Genomic DNA, 14,155 nt, shown 5'->3' on the forward strand with positions numbered 1-14,155 from the left:
TATACATGGTGTACAACGCAATCGATCGTTGTTATGAATAATACATAGAAGAAACCAAATGGCGACAAATGGATGGCGAATACCTCATCGAGAGAGGTCTAACTGATAAATTTTTAGTCATTCATCGGAGAAATGAAACTGAGTTTTTTTCTTTTTCGTTTTTCGTGCTCTATTTAAATTATTATGCAGATTTTATCGCATTTTAAAATTTCAATATGTGACGTTTTTGTTTTCATTTAGTTGGTTTTAAATAATTATTTGTATCCCCCTCACTATAAAATGTAACTCGTCTTTTACCTTTAGAGTCATTGTCTGTAATAACCAGGAAGAACAAGAAGGTCTCCGGCTGTGTCAACACTGTGCCTTTAGAAGTATTGGATTTTATGACAGTCAATGTGAACAACGGTTTTGCCAATTTTTGAACAAATAGCTTGTCAACGATGCACACACAACATAATAAAATGCGTCACTTCCAAGGAAAACTTGCAATTGCTTTTTAATCACACGAGCAACTTTCACTACTCAACATTCAAGTTTTCCTGGGCGAGGTGGCAACGTTCTTGCCAGTTTACATGGTGCTAGGATCTTCCTATCTCTCAGCTGGGAAGTTCCTATCTCTAGGAAGATCCTAGCGCTAGGACCAAGTACAACTTCTTGCATGTAAAGTGAATAGAGAAAACATATGGCGCTAGGATGATCCGCCCTCTAGGATCTTCCTAGTGCTAGGATCTTCCTCCCCTCATGTGAAACAGCCCCTAAGCAGATAAGGGGGTTCGTTTCTAGTAGAGTGGAAACGAATGTTTGCTTTTATCAGCAGAGTTAATATGGTAATTTGGTCACCGTAAAGAGATTCGAGATCGGTGTCATGTATTCTACCAGCGAAACAAGACTCAGTATTACTCATCACATGGACAGCAAAGCCAAAAGCATGCGGATATACATGGTGTACAATGCAATCGATCGTTGTTATGAATAATACATAGAAGAAACCAAATGGTGACAAATGGATGGCGAATACCTCATCGAGAGAGGTCTAACTGATAAATTTTTAGTCATTCATCGGAGAAATGAAACTGAGTTTTTTTCTTTTTCGTTTTTCGTGCTCTATTTAAAGTATTATGCAGATTTTATCGCATTTTAAAATTTCAATATGTGAGGTCTTTTGTTTTCATTTAGTTGGTTTTAAATTGTGTCCCTCTCACTATGATATGTAACTCGTCTTTTTCCTTTAGAGACATTGCCGGAGGAACTTGAAGGGCTCAGTGTCAACACTGTGCCTTTCGAAATATTGGATTTTATAACAGTCATTATGAACAACGGTTTTGCAATTTTTTTAACAAGGAGCTTGTCAAGGATGCAAACAAAACAAAATAAAATGCATCATTTAAAAACTTCCAAGAAAAACTTGCAATTGCTTTTTAATCACACGAGCAACTTTCGCTAATCAAAATTCAGGTTTTCCTTGGCGAGGTGACAACGTTCTTGCCAGTTTTTGTGAACAAGCAGTTCTGTCAAGGAAAAAAGTGCCAAATTTCGACGTACGTACAAGAAAATAAAATGTGTAATTTTAAAACGTGCTTTTTAATCACTCGAGCAACTGATGGCTACACCTGGCCACGTTTTTGTCAGTTTTTTAACAAGGCGGGAGAACGTTATTTTCTCAAGCTGATTGCACCCGAAAAAGTAAAATGTGTAATACAAAAAAATTTTCTTGGAAAACTTGCTGTAATTTCACAGGAACAAGTTAAGCTGCTCGACAAATTTTCCTTGGCATGTTTCCCTTGCTGAACAAATATTTCGCAATGTTTGAACAAGGAGACTTATGAAAGAAAAACTTGACAGGTTTTATCGCTCACACGAGATTGTCAAATGCAAACTCGTCAAGGAATTACGAAATTGTTGAATGCAGGGGACCACATGACACACAAACAAACCTTTCTGAACACATTTCGTTGCCGGATCTCTTTTAGTAGAAAATTGCGCGTGCCAGACGTCACTTTACGTGTAAACAAACCAAACTGATTGCAGGGCTGACACTACGGACATAGTGTCAGCCCTACAATCGGTTTAATTTGTCAAGGAAACTTTCTTGTGCAAACACCCTAAAAGAGACAGAGTTTGCGCATTAATGCAGCCGTCTTTTTACCTATTGTTTCAAACGGCAGATGAAAACATCTGCTTCCCGCTTACGTTAATCTCTCGCCCAAAAACATTGGCCCTGGTTACAACAGTAGGATCGCTGGCAAGTTATCCTGTCTTCGACCAGACTTATAGGAATTTAGTGACAGGGAATAGAAACTTTAACCGGTGAAAGAAAAAGGCAGGGGCCCTGAACGGCGCAGGTTTCTTTGTTTCACCCGGTCACAGAAATGAAACGCCAAGCTAGTCTATCACAAGATTCCCAGTATCACTACACCTTCCGCTAGTTCACCACAGTAAAAGTATTAGGTGCTAAGCGAAAGGGAAATGAAGGAGAAATTCCCCTCACTTTCATTTTACCCGATCGCGCTCCACACAAAAATTCTCTAAGCCGGCGAGCAAGCACCTTCTCCCTCTCTTTTTTTCTTTTCAACTAATTTTACTAACTTAGTTTCACGTTCATGGCCAAGCCATTCACTTTATTATGATCTTATTTCCACACCCTGGTGTTATCATCTTCACGTAGACTACATTTCCAAAATTTCGCCTACAATAATAGAATACCAAATGTTTTGTCTCTTTATACGTTATATACCCTTGAAAAGCATCAATTAAAATAAATATAAATACAGCGATGAATATCGAAAAGATAACTCTTTCACGTATATAGAACTAAAAAGGTGCATCCCTGTTTCGCTACTCAAAGGTAACCAAAGCATCTTTTTTCCGGCAACAAGTGTAATCTTCGAGTTGTAATTTGTGCTAGGAACTTTTGCTTTGTTTTTGCTACTCTTTCTGAGTAATTCAATAAGCCCTAACAATGATCAGCATCAAATTTCTCCTTGTAATATCAGTGCTTATTCAACCCCTGAGGACATGAGAATTAAGGATATGAACACCCAAGGTGAATTTTCTTGATATTTTAATAACTTCTCCCCAGTACCTTTATAAGAAAAGTATTGGGACAAGAAAGCAGAATTTTTCCTTTGATATTAGGGGTTAAAGGGTTAATTGCTTACATTTCGGGGCACAGTCTATTCGTCCTTCCCTGTAAATTTTTTTATTCCACAACCCTTTCTAACGGAATAGTACGAGGTGAAAAGGGCAACTCCATTCGGACGGTGCCACCCCGTATAGCCTGTTACTTAGTATCCGACCCCCCCCCCCCCCCCCACATCCCCGTCAACAGCGATACCTATTTGTCCGCGGTTAGACAGTTGACCGCCTTGAAAAGAGTTCAATATTATTAATAACAAACATGTAAAATTCAGGCTGCGCCACCCAATCGAATTAAAATAACGTCATCCGCCTTATAGAGATTTCAGTTTACGGCGATGTCCACTGACTTTGAGGTGGTCCAATGTATATTATCACGCTTTCCCCAACAACCCTGAAAACATTTGTCCAACATGGTTGTGACTTTTGAGTACGTGGACAAAATCCTAAATCCAGAAGACACGAAAAGGAAGCCATATCTTGGCAGTTGTATTTTCCCATGGTAAAGTTGGTTCTTCATTTCTTTTGATCTTTGTAGAAGTTTCCCATAAGAATAATTACAATGAGATGCTTTGCTTCTCAGTGTCACCACAGGAAGTGAATTCAGAGCCGACATATTCCATTAATCACTTCTCTGTAAAAAACTGAGATCTTTTCCTTAAGGTTCAAATTCTTTCATATTTTTGGCGATCGTCGATAGTTGAATATTGGAGGTTCCCTCGTAAATGGCACCTGTAAGAAAGAGAAACAAGAAAGTGCCGCGAAAATATTAAGTTTCTAGCTTAATTTTAACTTGGTTACAAACAGAGTAAAATTAGGGCAGACATGAACTCCAAGCTTATAACAGTAAAAGAAGGCTTCAGAGAACGTGAATATCTTGCATTCATCTAAGGCGGTTTTCAATATTGAGTGAAAAAAAGTAATATGCGTTTGCTTTGGTCTTGCTTTACTATGCACTGTGATTGGTTGGAAAAACATGCGCCAATTTTTCAACCAATGAGAAAGAAAAAAACCCAAATTAATCGTTGCCCGCACTCACTTTCCCGCGCCTGGAGCCGGTTACACGAATTTACTTCGAGTTCTGGTAGGTCCGTTGCGTTGTTTACGTCCGTTCTGATAGGTTGGTGATTAATTAGTGATTACTTTGGGTTTAGTTTTAACAAACTCCAGTAAAAACTGCCATAGGAAGACTCAAACAGCAAGGCACTGACCTATTTTACAGTCGCGGTAGAACTTCTCCACTGGATACTGTTTGGAGAAGCCAACACCTCCCATGATCTCGACACACTTCGACGTAGTCAAGGCAGCCACCTGGTTAAAAAGTTAGTAAGTAAGTAAAACCTTTATTAATGTGTCAATGTATTTAGCCTAGGTAGACTAATTGGGACACTAATAATGATAGACAAATTTTTCATTCAGTGACACGGCCATATAGACTCCTACTCACACGCTATTTGGGCTCGTCACGCATTCCTCCCCCAAGAACGTCAATGACTCTCGCGAGACAAGATGCTCGTCTCGAGAGACGAGACTCTCGCGTTGAGAGACGAGAGTCGCGTCTCTCGAGACAAGGATCGCGTCTCGCGAGAAACGAGACACCACTCACTGGTACTGGTGCCTCGCTCCGAAGTCTGGCTGGTTTTTACGTTATCCCCAATCTTTCTACTTTGGTTACGGTTTAACTACAGGGGCGACCTGCAACATTCGCAACGTCTTACGTCTTAAAAAAACAATGCAATTCAATTCAATTCAATTTTATTCACACTTATTCGAAATACAATATATTTTTAAGGTAAGAAAATAAACATGCAGAGCATTATATAAGTGATTTTACCTTCTAGGGAAGAAGTGCGTAGTAGCCAAAGGAGCAAGGCTTTCGTGTTGGCCACTACCTCTGTGCAGTTACAAAAATGGGGGGAAGTAGGATTTCTAAAACTGATTGCAGAGCTCTGCTATTTAAATTAGGCTTGGGAGAGGAAAATACATGTACAATACAGCTCCAGGTTATCAGGGTCCTTTAAGATAGAGCTTTTAAAGGGTGCTGGGGCCCTTTTTCTCGAAAGTTCCGGTAACTTACCTGGCCCGATAAGTATATTTTTAAATGTTTTTTCGGCGATTACACAGTGATTACAGGCATGGTACTTGGCCAATGTTTTCATAGAATTATAAGATTTTAAAATTTAGTATTCAAAGCTAACAAAAATCGACTTCTGTTAAGAAACATGTATCACTAAAATCATTTATCGGGCCCGGTAAGTTACCGGAACTTTCAAGAAACGAGCCCCAGGTCTACCGTGTCTGTAACTACATTCATACAGATATACCTCTCCCGCAAAGTACTTTGCCATGGCAGCTTCCCGTAGGAAGGAGAGTCCAGCCTCTTTCCGCCGCGCTGCATTGTAAACCAACAGCCTCGCAGCTTCAATCTGTGTCAACACGTGTGCGAGTTGATGATTAACGGCCTGTAAAAACGATCGAAATATAAACACTGTTATTCAACCATTAGCGACGTGAAAACAACTACCAAGAGCAGTCGTTTGAGACATCAACAATGTTCCTTTAATTTTGTTCAGCACTGCAGTACCAAAATACAGGGAGTCGGAACCAGAGGTAAGACTAACAATGGCGACGATGAGGAGGGGATTGAAAGATGAACAATCTCCTAAAAACCGTCAATATACTGGGATGATGCAAGCCTGCGGAACAGGCGTTATTTTGTGCGTTTTTCAGGCGAGCGGAGGCAAGCTCGAGTGAAAAAATAATGCCTCTTCTGTAGGCAAAGCTGATGCTTTCATCTCATTTTTATTTTCTCGGCGTATGAGTGGGCGGAATTCTGCAAATCATGCAATCTGATTGGTTCCGGCAGAGGGCGGAACTCTGTAAATCATGCAATCTGATTGGTTCCGGCAGAGGGTGGAACTCTGTAAATCATGCAATCTGATTGGTTCTGGCAGAGGGCGGAACTCTGTAAATCATGCAATCTGATTGGTTCTGGCAGAGGGCGGAACTCTGTAAATCATGCAATCTGATTGGTTCCGGCAGAGGGTGGAATTCTGTAAATCATGCAATCTGATTGGTTCTGGCAGAGGGCGGAACTCTGTAAATCATGCAATCTGATTGGTTCCGGCAGAGGGTGGAATTCTGTAAATCATGCAATCTGATTGGTTCTGGCAGAGGGCGGAATTCTGTAAATCATGCAATCTGATTGGTTCCGCCAGAGGGTGGTATTCTTCGCTCTTGGCCGCGAACCTGGGCGAGTTTTTGCAAAACCTGGGCCTTGTTTTCTTGTGGAAAAATAAAAATGTTATTCATCGGCCTAGGCCGGTACGTATTGGGAAAAATTGTGCCCCCTTTCTTGAGTACGGCCCGAGGCCGCAGGCTGAACCTCCGTACTCAAGAAAGAGGGCACAGTTTTTCTCAATATGGACCGACCTAGGCCGATGAATAACATGTTTCTTGTGTTCCTATTGAATGAAAAGCATCATGATCTCAATGGTTTTCGCCTTAAAAAGAAGGTTCACTGTAAAGGTTATTTACTAATTTACTAGGATCATAAGACATTGCATCCATTGTCTAAGCGTCGATTCAGTTATGTTTAGTACTATTTCCACAATCTAAGAATATTTTATTTTTACCTGAAAGTCCCAGATCTTCTGACCAAACTGTTTTCTTTCATGTGTATATGGGACAGTGCAGTTCAGACAGCCTTGAGCAAGTCCAAGCATCTAATAACATGCATGAATGTACAGCATGATCACAACTAATGAAAACCAAGGACACAGATGGCCCTTTTCCCTGACCACTGTGTATATCATTGTCATGGACTGACCCATGTTGAATAATATATGAAACACGAGGAAGACTGTTTCATCCAATTTCCAAACACCAAGAAGGGGGTTGCAAAAGCGAGGCACAGCTGAGGTTTTTGTAACCAACTTTAAGGTGTTTAAAAACCAGATGAAACACTCTTTTGTTTGATATAGCTTCTCAAACCATTAACGATTCTTGGAAAAATTATTCAAAGAAAAAGTTCACAAACTTTTAGGACAATTAAGATCACTTTTCCAAACCTCCTTCAAAGAAGTGATTTCCTTTGTTTTCACTCCATGACTTATTAATAAGTTTGAAAAGACAAACTCCTAATTTTGTTTGACCTTAAATTTTGTTCAGAAATCAAAGAAATAATATTTCTAATACAAATACAAGTGGTTGCTCGTAAGCCCGATTTTGTGTTCAGAATCTAAGAACGTGCACTGTTTGAGAACCAATATTTTTAAAATTTGGCGGGATATCATACTTTAGCACAGACTCCACCCCAGCCCCCTTAAAAACAACAAAGCATAGAATGTAAATAGCAGCTGTCAATCACTGACCTGAGCTCCAATCCCAATGCGTCCTTCATTGAGGCACTCAATAGCATACTTGTACCCATGACCAACTTGCCCAAGAATCATACTTTCATGTACCTACAGAATTTTAGAAAGATTCGGTTCCAGTAACTGTCATGTTTCATCGAGACTGCAAGCGGGAAAAGCTCTGTTCTCACAAAATTCATCCCTTTATACCATCAATAAATAATGGAAATTTCTACGGAAACTCTGAATCTTGCTGGCAATATTCAAAACTGACATAAATTTCAAAAATTGTGGTCACACGAGATGTACATTGACTGTAAGCTAACTTGGAATTTCCAGAGGGTAGGCAAAGAGGTCCAAATCAAAACACCTTTGTTGAGAGGGGGGATTGGAAATTTTTTCTCAAGTACATTCCTTCTTAAGTAGTTAGTTTTCAATGATCATCAAGATGCAGAGTTCCATAAAAAACTGCTCACCTTCATGTTATCAAAGTGGACAGGACAAGTTGATGATGCTCTTATTCCAAGCTGCAATAAAACAGAAAATAATGAGTTATTTAGCATCAACTTGGAATTTCCATGCTGCTCATTCGGAGTTTGTGAAATGTTGAATAAATGGACGGTTTAATTAACCTAAATTATTAATTAATTAAATTAATTAATTAAGTTAAATTAACCTAATTAAACAAACGTCTGGTGGTTTTCACTACTAAAACAAAGTAACTTACCTTATCTTCCTTCTTACCAAGTGACAGCCCTTCAGTATCCGGTGGGACTATAAATGTTGTAATTCCTTTGTAGCCCTGAGGAAAAAAATTAAACTTGAGTAAATATTTCATAAATAAAAGTCGTTTACTAAAACATAATAGATTGCCTTGTAGATGAATTACGATTTTCTTGTGAATGAAGTGAAAGGGTGCATGAAATAAGGCCCTAAGTGACTTTTGATGTAAAGTCAAGTTCTCCTTTCGTTTCACAAGCAAATACAAGGCAATTTCAAAGTTGAATCTAGCAATTTATCAGAAGTCACTTGGGGCTTTTTTCCAGGCACCCCTTCAAATGATACATGAAAGTTGTGCAATCCTGCGTCAACATTTTTTTCTTAAAAAATACACCTTTAGGTGCCCTTGTAGTGATAACATCATTTCATAGTAATAACATTTTTATCTTTTTCCACAAGAAAACAAGGCCCAGGTCTTGAAACAAATCATGCAAAAAATTTGCGGGCAGATCAAAAAAGTCTGTCCATGAACAGAACCAATCAAATCGTATGACTTACAGAATTCCACCCACTCACGCACTGAGAAAAAAATAATTTGTAACATTTCCTTTTTACCTTTTCAGGGGCAACATTAGCAAACACAAGATAAACTCCTGCATGCTCAGCGTTTGTAATCCACATTTTTGAGCCATTTATCACATAGTAATCGCCCTTCTTTTCAGCTTTTGTTTCCAGAGCAAAAGCATCACTTCCAGAGCCAACCTCAGAAAGGCAAAAGCTTCCCACCTTGAAAGAGAAAAATTAAAGTCTTAAAAATTATCTGGTCTCAATAAAATTAAAGGCCAGTTTTTCTGAAAAAGGGTATAAATTTTAACCATTTTGGTCTGAAAGTCTGAAAATGGGTATGGATGCTAATGACCGGGGCCCAGTTGTTCAAAGCCCGATTAAGCTAATCCCGGATTAACGTGAACTTTGATGTGAGTTTAATTTATAATTAATAACGATTCTCCCAAAAAATTTTTGTCTGTCAGTTTTGCCTTAGACTTTTCTTAACCTTTAGCTTGAAATTGGCCTTTACAACCATTTTAAACAAGCAAGATGAAAACCTAGATTAACTTTTAATCGTGGATTAGCATTAATCAGCTTTCGAACAACTGGCCCCAGGTCTGAAAATGGGAATGAATTTTAGAGGCCAGGTATAAAAAGGGGCAACCTCATTCCCAGGGTCTCTCCTCTTCACGTCCCATGTCCCTGGGATGTGAAGAGGAGGGACCCTGGGAACAAGGTTGGAAAAGGTGTACTGGAAAATTACATATTTTAGTCTGAAATAGTGTTAGGGTTTGAAGAACCAAGCCAAGTGTGTGTGGGGGGGGGGGGGGAGGGGGGGAGGGGGAGAGGGGGAGTTGGGGGGTGAAGGGGTGGGTGCTCCAAGAAGCAAGAACAGCAAGAGCAACAAACTTGTTCTGGGGCTTAATGTATTACCATATTTACAAATGTACATTTTTACTGCATGGTTTTGCAAAGTGCCAGAAGGAAGGCATCTCACTATCTTACTATCAAAGCCGACAACTTACCATATTCTGAGCTAGCTGTGGCAAGTAGTCTGCTTGTTGTTCAGGTGTACCATATTTCCTGAACAGTGTGACAATCAGTGTATTTTGTACATCGCACATCACACTGACAGCTGGATCGATCTTGGCAAGTTCTTCAACTACAAGGCATGACACAAAGAAGGACGAGTTTGTTCCACCATGTTCTGCATCAATTTCAATTCCCATTAACTGAAAAAAAAAGGAGAAAAAGAAAAATAAGAACAGTAATGTTAAAACCCAAGTTTGGTTGGGTAAGTATTTCAACAACAATAGTAATTTTGGCAACTTCCTTTTTTGAGAGTAACCAAAATCTAACATCTGTCTGGATTTATCTGGTTGGGAATGTACCAGCCTGAAGAGTGGGAGACCACAGGTTCCGTTCTAACCATACCTGTAACCACTGGGGTCAATTTTTGACTTCAGTTCGGCCTTAGTAAAATAACCTATGTCATATTTGTTGAAAAAGAGTAGGGAAGGTAGACACCAGTATCGAGGTCTTGCCTATTCTCATCAACTCATGGGTTTGTTATGTGTAGGTTGGTTGAGATCATGAATAGACTATATGTTACAGTGACAAACATTTATATTGGCAGTGATTTCAAACTACTTATCGTCAGTTTTGATTGACACTTTTGATCGATTTAAATGAACCAGTTTAGACCACATTCTCAGTAGTGCATATGTTTACTGGAAAAGATCACAGATAATCAGTATTCAGCTAACTGGTTTCAGCAGTTTCAGCGATGTCCCAAGTACAATGTTAATAGAAAACCCATCACAGAAGAAAGTTTAGTTAATCAGTTTACTACCATTATATTTTAAGGTACCTTTTTATGTTATCAACTAATAATTAAAATGACCACTTGTGCCTCTTTTTCCACTAAACCATTCTTGAAATCTTTCTGATTCTTAAGCTAAGCAGTGATGATGGGTTAAACCTACCCCTTGCTCAAACATGCCTGTGATGACGGACTTATCCATTTCAGAATTCTGGTCCATTTCTGATACTAATGGCTGTATTTTTTCAGTAGCAAACCTAGCAACTAAAAATGAAACAAGACTAAAATTAAATAAAAAAAAAAGGTTCTTGTAGTTGTTTGCACAACTTAATTGGTTGTGAGAAGAAACCTGAAAAAAAAATTCGGGCTTGAACAGGATTTGAACCCATGACCTCTATGATGCTGGTGCAGTGCTCTACTAACTGAGCTATCAAGCCAACTGGGAGCTGGTCATATTCTGAGTTGGTAATATACCCATGAATGATTGACGAGCAAATGAATATGAATAAATTATACATGTATATTGGAACTGCGGATGAAAGATTAAATAGAAGAAAGGTCCTTGCAGTTGTCTGTGCAACTTAAGCTGAACTGCAAAAAGAACCTGAAAAAATATTTAAAATTTATATGATAATTATGAGATTCTTTCACATACAAATTTTGTACCAATTTGACCATACATGCTATTATTCTTAACCTTGATTTGACTGGAACATTCAGAGGTCCTACGGACATAGTGATACATTATCTGCAAACATTCTACCTGTGTCTCGCATCATTTCTTCCTCTTCAGAAAGCATTGTCAGTGGTCCAGCAACAAATGTTTTTTCAATACTCTCTAAGGGTTGTGCTGCTTCTTGGCATAAGTAACGGCCAGACCAAAGAGAAATATGCCCTCCATTGACGCCTTCCAGCATGCTACTTCTAAATGACCTTACAGGCCTTGCCACCAAGGACAACATCTATCAGAACAATTAAAAGAAATGAATGAGATTATTTTTTTTTAAAAAAATTACTAAAATAATTAAATAACTTTTAAGCTTATATGTTTTAAGCCAGTAACACAAGTATAATTTAATAAATATTACTTTGTTTAAACCAACAACAACAGTCCTTCTGAGGACCACACTGACCTGGATGATGATGGTTATAAGGGAAAAGTACTGTACCCGAACAGGACCCGCCAAATCCACAAAATAGATGGTGGTATCTCTTTATTTCTTATTGTTTTGCGTTACTCAGGGGGAATTAATAAATTAGGGGTCTATCCCAACCTTTGCCAATTATTCCCTTATCCAGAAATCGCCTATACCAGGACTTCATAATATACACAGCTGCTCCAAGACGATTCCACATACTAATGTAATAATGCATGATTACTCCCTTGAATTAGGATTTTTTTTTTTTTTTTTGGTTGGCTTCGAGTGAATTTCCTGGAATTTTGATTTACCGTATTGCGTAAGTTCCTCATATATAGAATACGTGTTTGAATCAAGTACTTTCCCCATTTACTACTTATAACCAGGAAAATTGGCTACTAAGGAGTACATTCTTTTACACATCGGCGTATCAGCTAATCTAAGCTTTGAAACCCAGAAATAAAAGGAAAAGGAAAATAAACGAAACAAGCTACAAACCTTGCGAAACGCAGCCATTTTGACGATGATGGTTACCTGTTCATTTACGAACACCTGAATCGTCTACCTTCCTCCGCGTAGTCTATCCAGTCTCTGGACTCTGTCCCATGTATTTCCCTCTTTCCTTGAATCCAATAGAAGCCTGGGACGGGAGCGACAAAACGGTAGAAATATAGTCAGAATTATAAAGATGACGATGATAATGATGATGATGACTTCTCTGCATGATAATTCGGGCTGCGTCTGGGTGTACATACTTTCACATATTATGTGATTGTTTCAGTATACAGAACGAGTAAAAAATCGAAAGAAATTCGAGTGCCGACGTTTCGAGCTTTAGCCCACTGACGAAGGCCTTTAACGCTTGGAACGCCAGCATTCGATTCTCTTTACTGTTGCCAAATAAGCTACCGTATTTATTCTATTAACTCCCCACCTTCGAATAAGCGCCCACCTCGAATAAACGCCCACACTGAAAGCCCAAAACGTTAATAAGCGCCCACCCCCTCCTAGCAAAAAAATTTCTGCACCAGTTCAGCGTGAAGTAAGAGGAGCGTCAGTTGTGTTCCAAAATTGCTTTTAGATACCCTAGTCAATGAACTTTTATATTGTTTGAAAGATTTTGCACTTTGTTTTGTCTTGTTGAAGCGAAATAAACTTTTTATCCCTTGTTTTGTTATTCTCTAAAAATATCTCCCTTGCTGAAAATGTCGGTAAAATAATAAGCGTCCACCCTCAAGTAAGCGCCCACCTCGAGTAAGCGTCCACCCTTATGGGTCTAAAATTAAATTAGCGCACAGGGGCCCGTTTCTCGAACATCCCGGTAACTTACCGGGCCCGATAAGTATATTTTTAAATGTTTTTTTGCCGATTACACAGTGATTACAGACATGGTAGTTGGCCAATGTTTTCATACAGTTATAAGATTTTAAAATTTAGCATTCAAAGATAAGAAAAGTTGACTTCTGTTAAGAAACATTTATTACCAAAATTAATTATCGGGCCCGGTAAGTTACCGGGACCTTCGAGAAACGGGCCCCAGGGCCCAGTTGCTGGAAGCATGGTTAGCGCTAACCCGGGTTAAATGCCATGACAACCTATAGGTTTTAATACCTCTTAACCAATAGTTAGCGCTAACCATGCTTCGAGCAACTCAGCCCAGGAAGGTTAATCGATAAAACCGAACATTCGATTCCAGTCCCTACTGACGCAGCACCACAGTTGATTTAGGAACTGGCCTGCCTTATCCCTCTGCAAACATGGTCATTTTTATGGGAGATTAATTAATTTTTTTTCAATCGCCCAACTGTTTGTACAAAGGGCTACAATTAGCCCTTAAAATCTAAAATGGTTTTAATTTACTTCAATTGTAATTTGTTTTTATCAATTCAACTTGAAGTTGCACTACGTAGCGATAAAGAAAGCCTGGCGTGGGAACGTCTATGAATCTCCACTTGCACGTTTGTGGGGAAAATAAAATTGAGAAGCAAAACAACGTTTTCGTTGATGAAAATACTTCATTTGTATATAATACCCGAGTAGGGAAACAACTGAATTTTTTTTCAGAACATTTTGAGGTCACATGTTGCGAGCATACTGCATAGTCGCGGATACATTTGGAAAATGATGTTTCCTCATCGACGTTTCATTTCTTCGCTTGAGGGGAACTTTCTCAGACCACAACCGTCAACACCGGAAAAGCCGAATGCTCATTAATACAGGAATATTTAGTTGGAAATAAATGGAGAGGCATAATTAACATTAGCTCGCAAAAAGTCAACTAAGAGCTTTCGAGCGACATGTTAATTACGAAAATGGATGCCCCGAACGGATTTCGGCAAGTTACACTCATTTTAGGTATTATTCCTGTCAATTTGTTGTCAAGCAAGGGTAAACGCACTGTATGTCAAAAGCCAATAAGAGGCCAGACGTAAACA

General features: G+C 39.0%; 1 protein-coding gene across 1 annotated transcript; it reads right to left on the bottom strand.

Moving 5' to 3' along the window:
- Positions 1-2,586: 2,586 nt before the first annotated feature.
- On the bottom strand, positions 2,587-12,312 carry LOC146465937 (short/branched chain specific acyl-CoA dehydrogenase, mitochondrial-like). The gene is made up of 12 exons (XM_085128262.1): positions 12,219-12,312; positions 11,345-11,543; positions 10,745-10,845; positions 9,785-9,991; positions 8,826-8,996; positions 8,218-8,292; positions 7,967-8,017; positions 7,509-7,601; positions 6,771-6,860; positions 5,460-5,597; positions 4,347-4,446; positions 2,587-3,867 (listed from the first exon to the last, which is right to left on the bottom strand). Exons 1-12 carry the CDS (start codon positions 12,234-12,236, stop codon positions 3,794-3,796), a joined length of 1,317 nt encoding a protein of 438 aa, XP_084984388.1. The 5' UTR covers positions 12,237-12,312; the 3' UTR covers positions 2,587-3,793.
- Between the last annotated feature and the right edge of the window lie 1,843 nt (positions 12,313-14,155).

This window comes from Pavona decussata, unplaced genomic scaffold (genome assembly GCF_977016875.1).
Source record: "Pavona decussata unplaced genomic scaffold, jaPavDecu1.1 SCAFFOLD_155, whole genome shotgun sequence".
NCBI classification, from domain to species: Eukaryota; Metazoa; Cnidaria; class Anthozoa; order Scleractinia; family Agariciidae; genus Pavona; species Pavona decussata.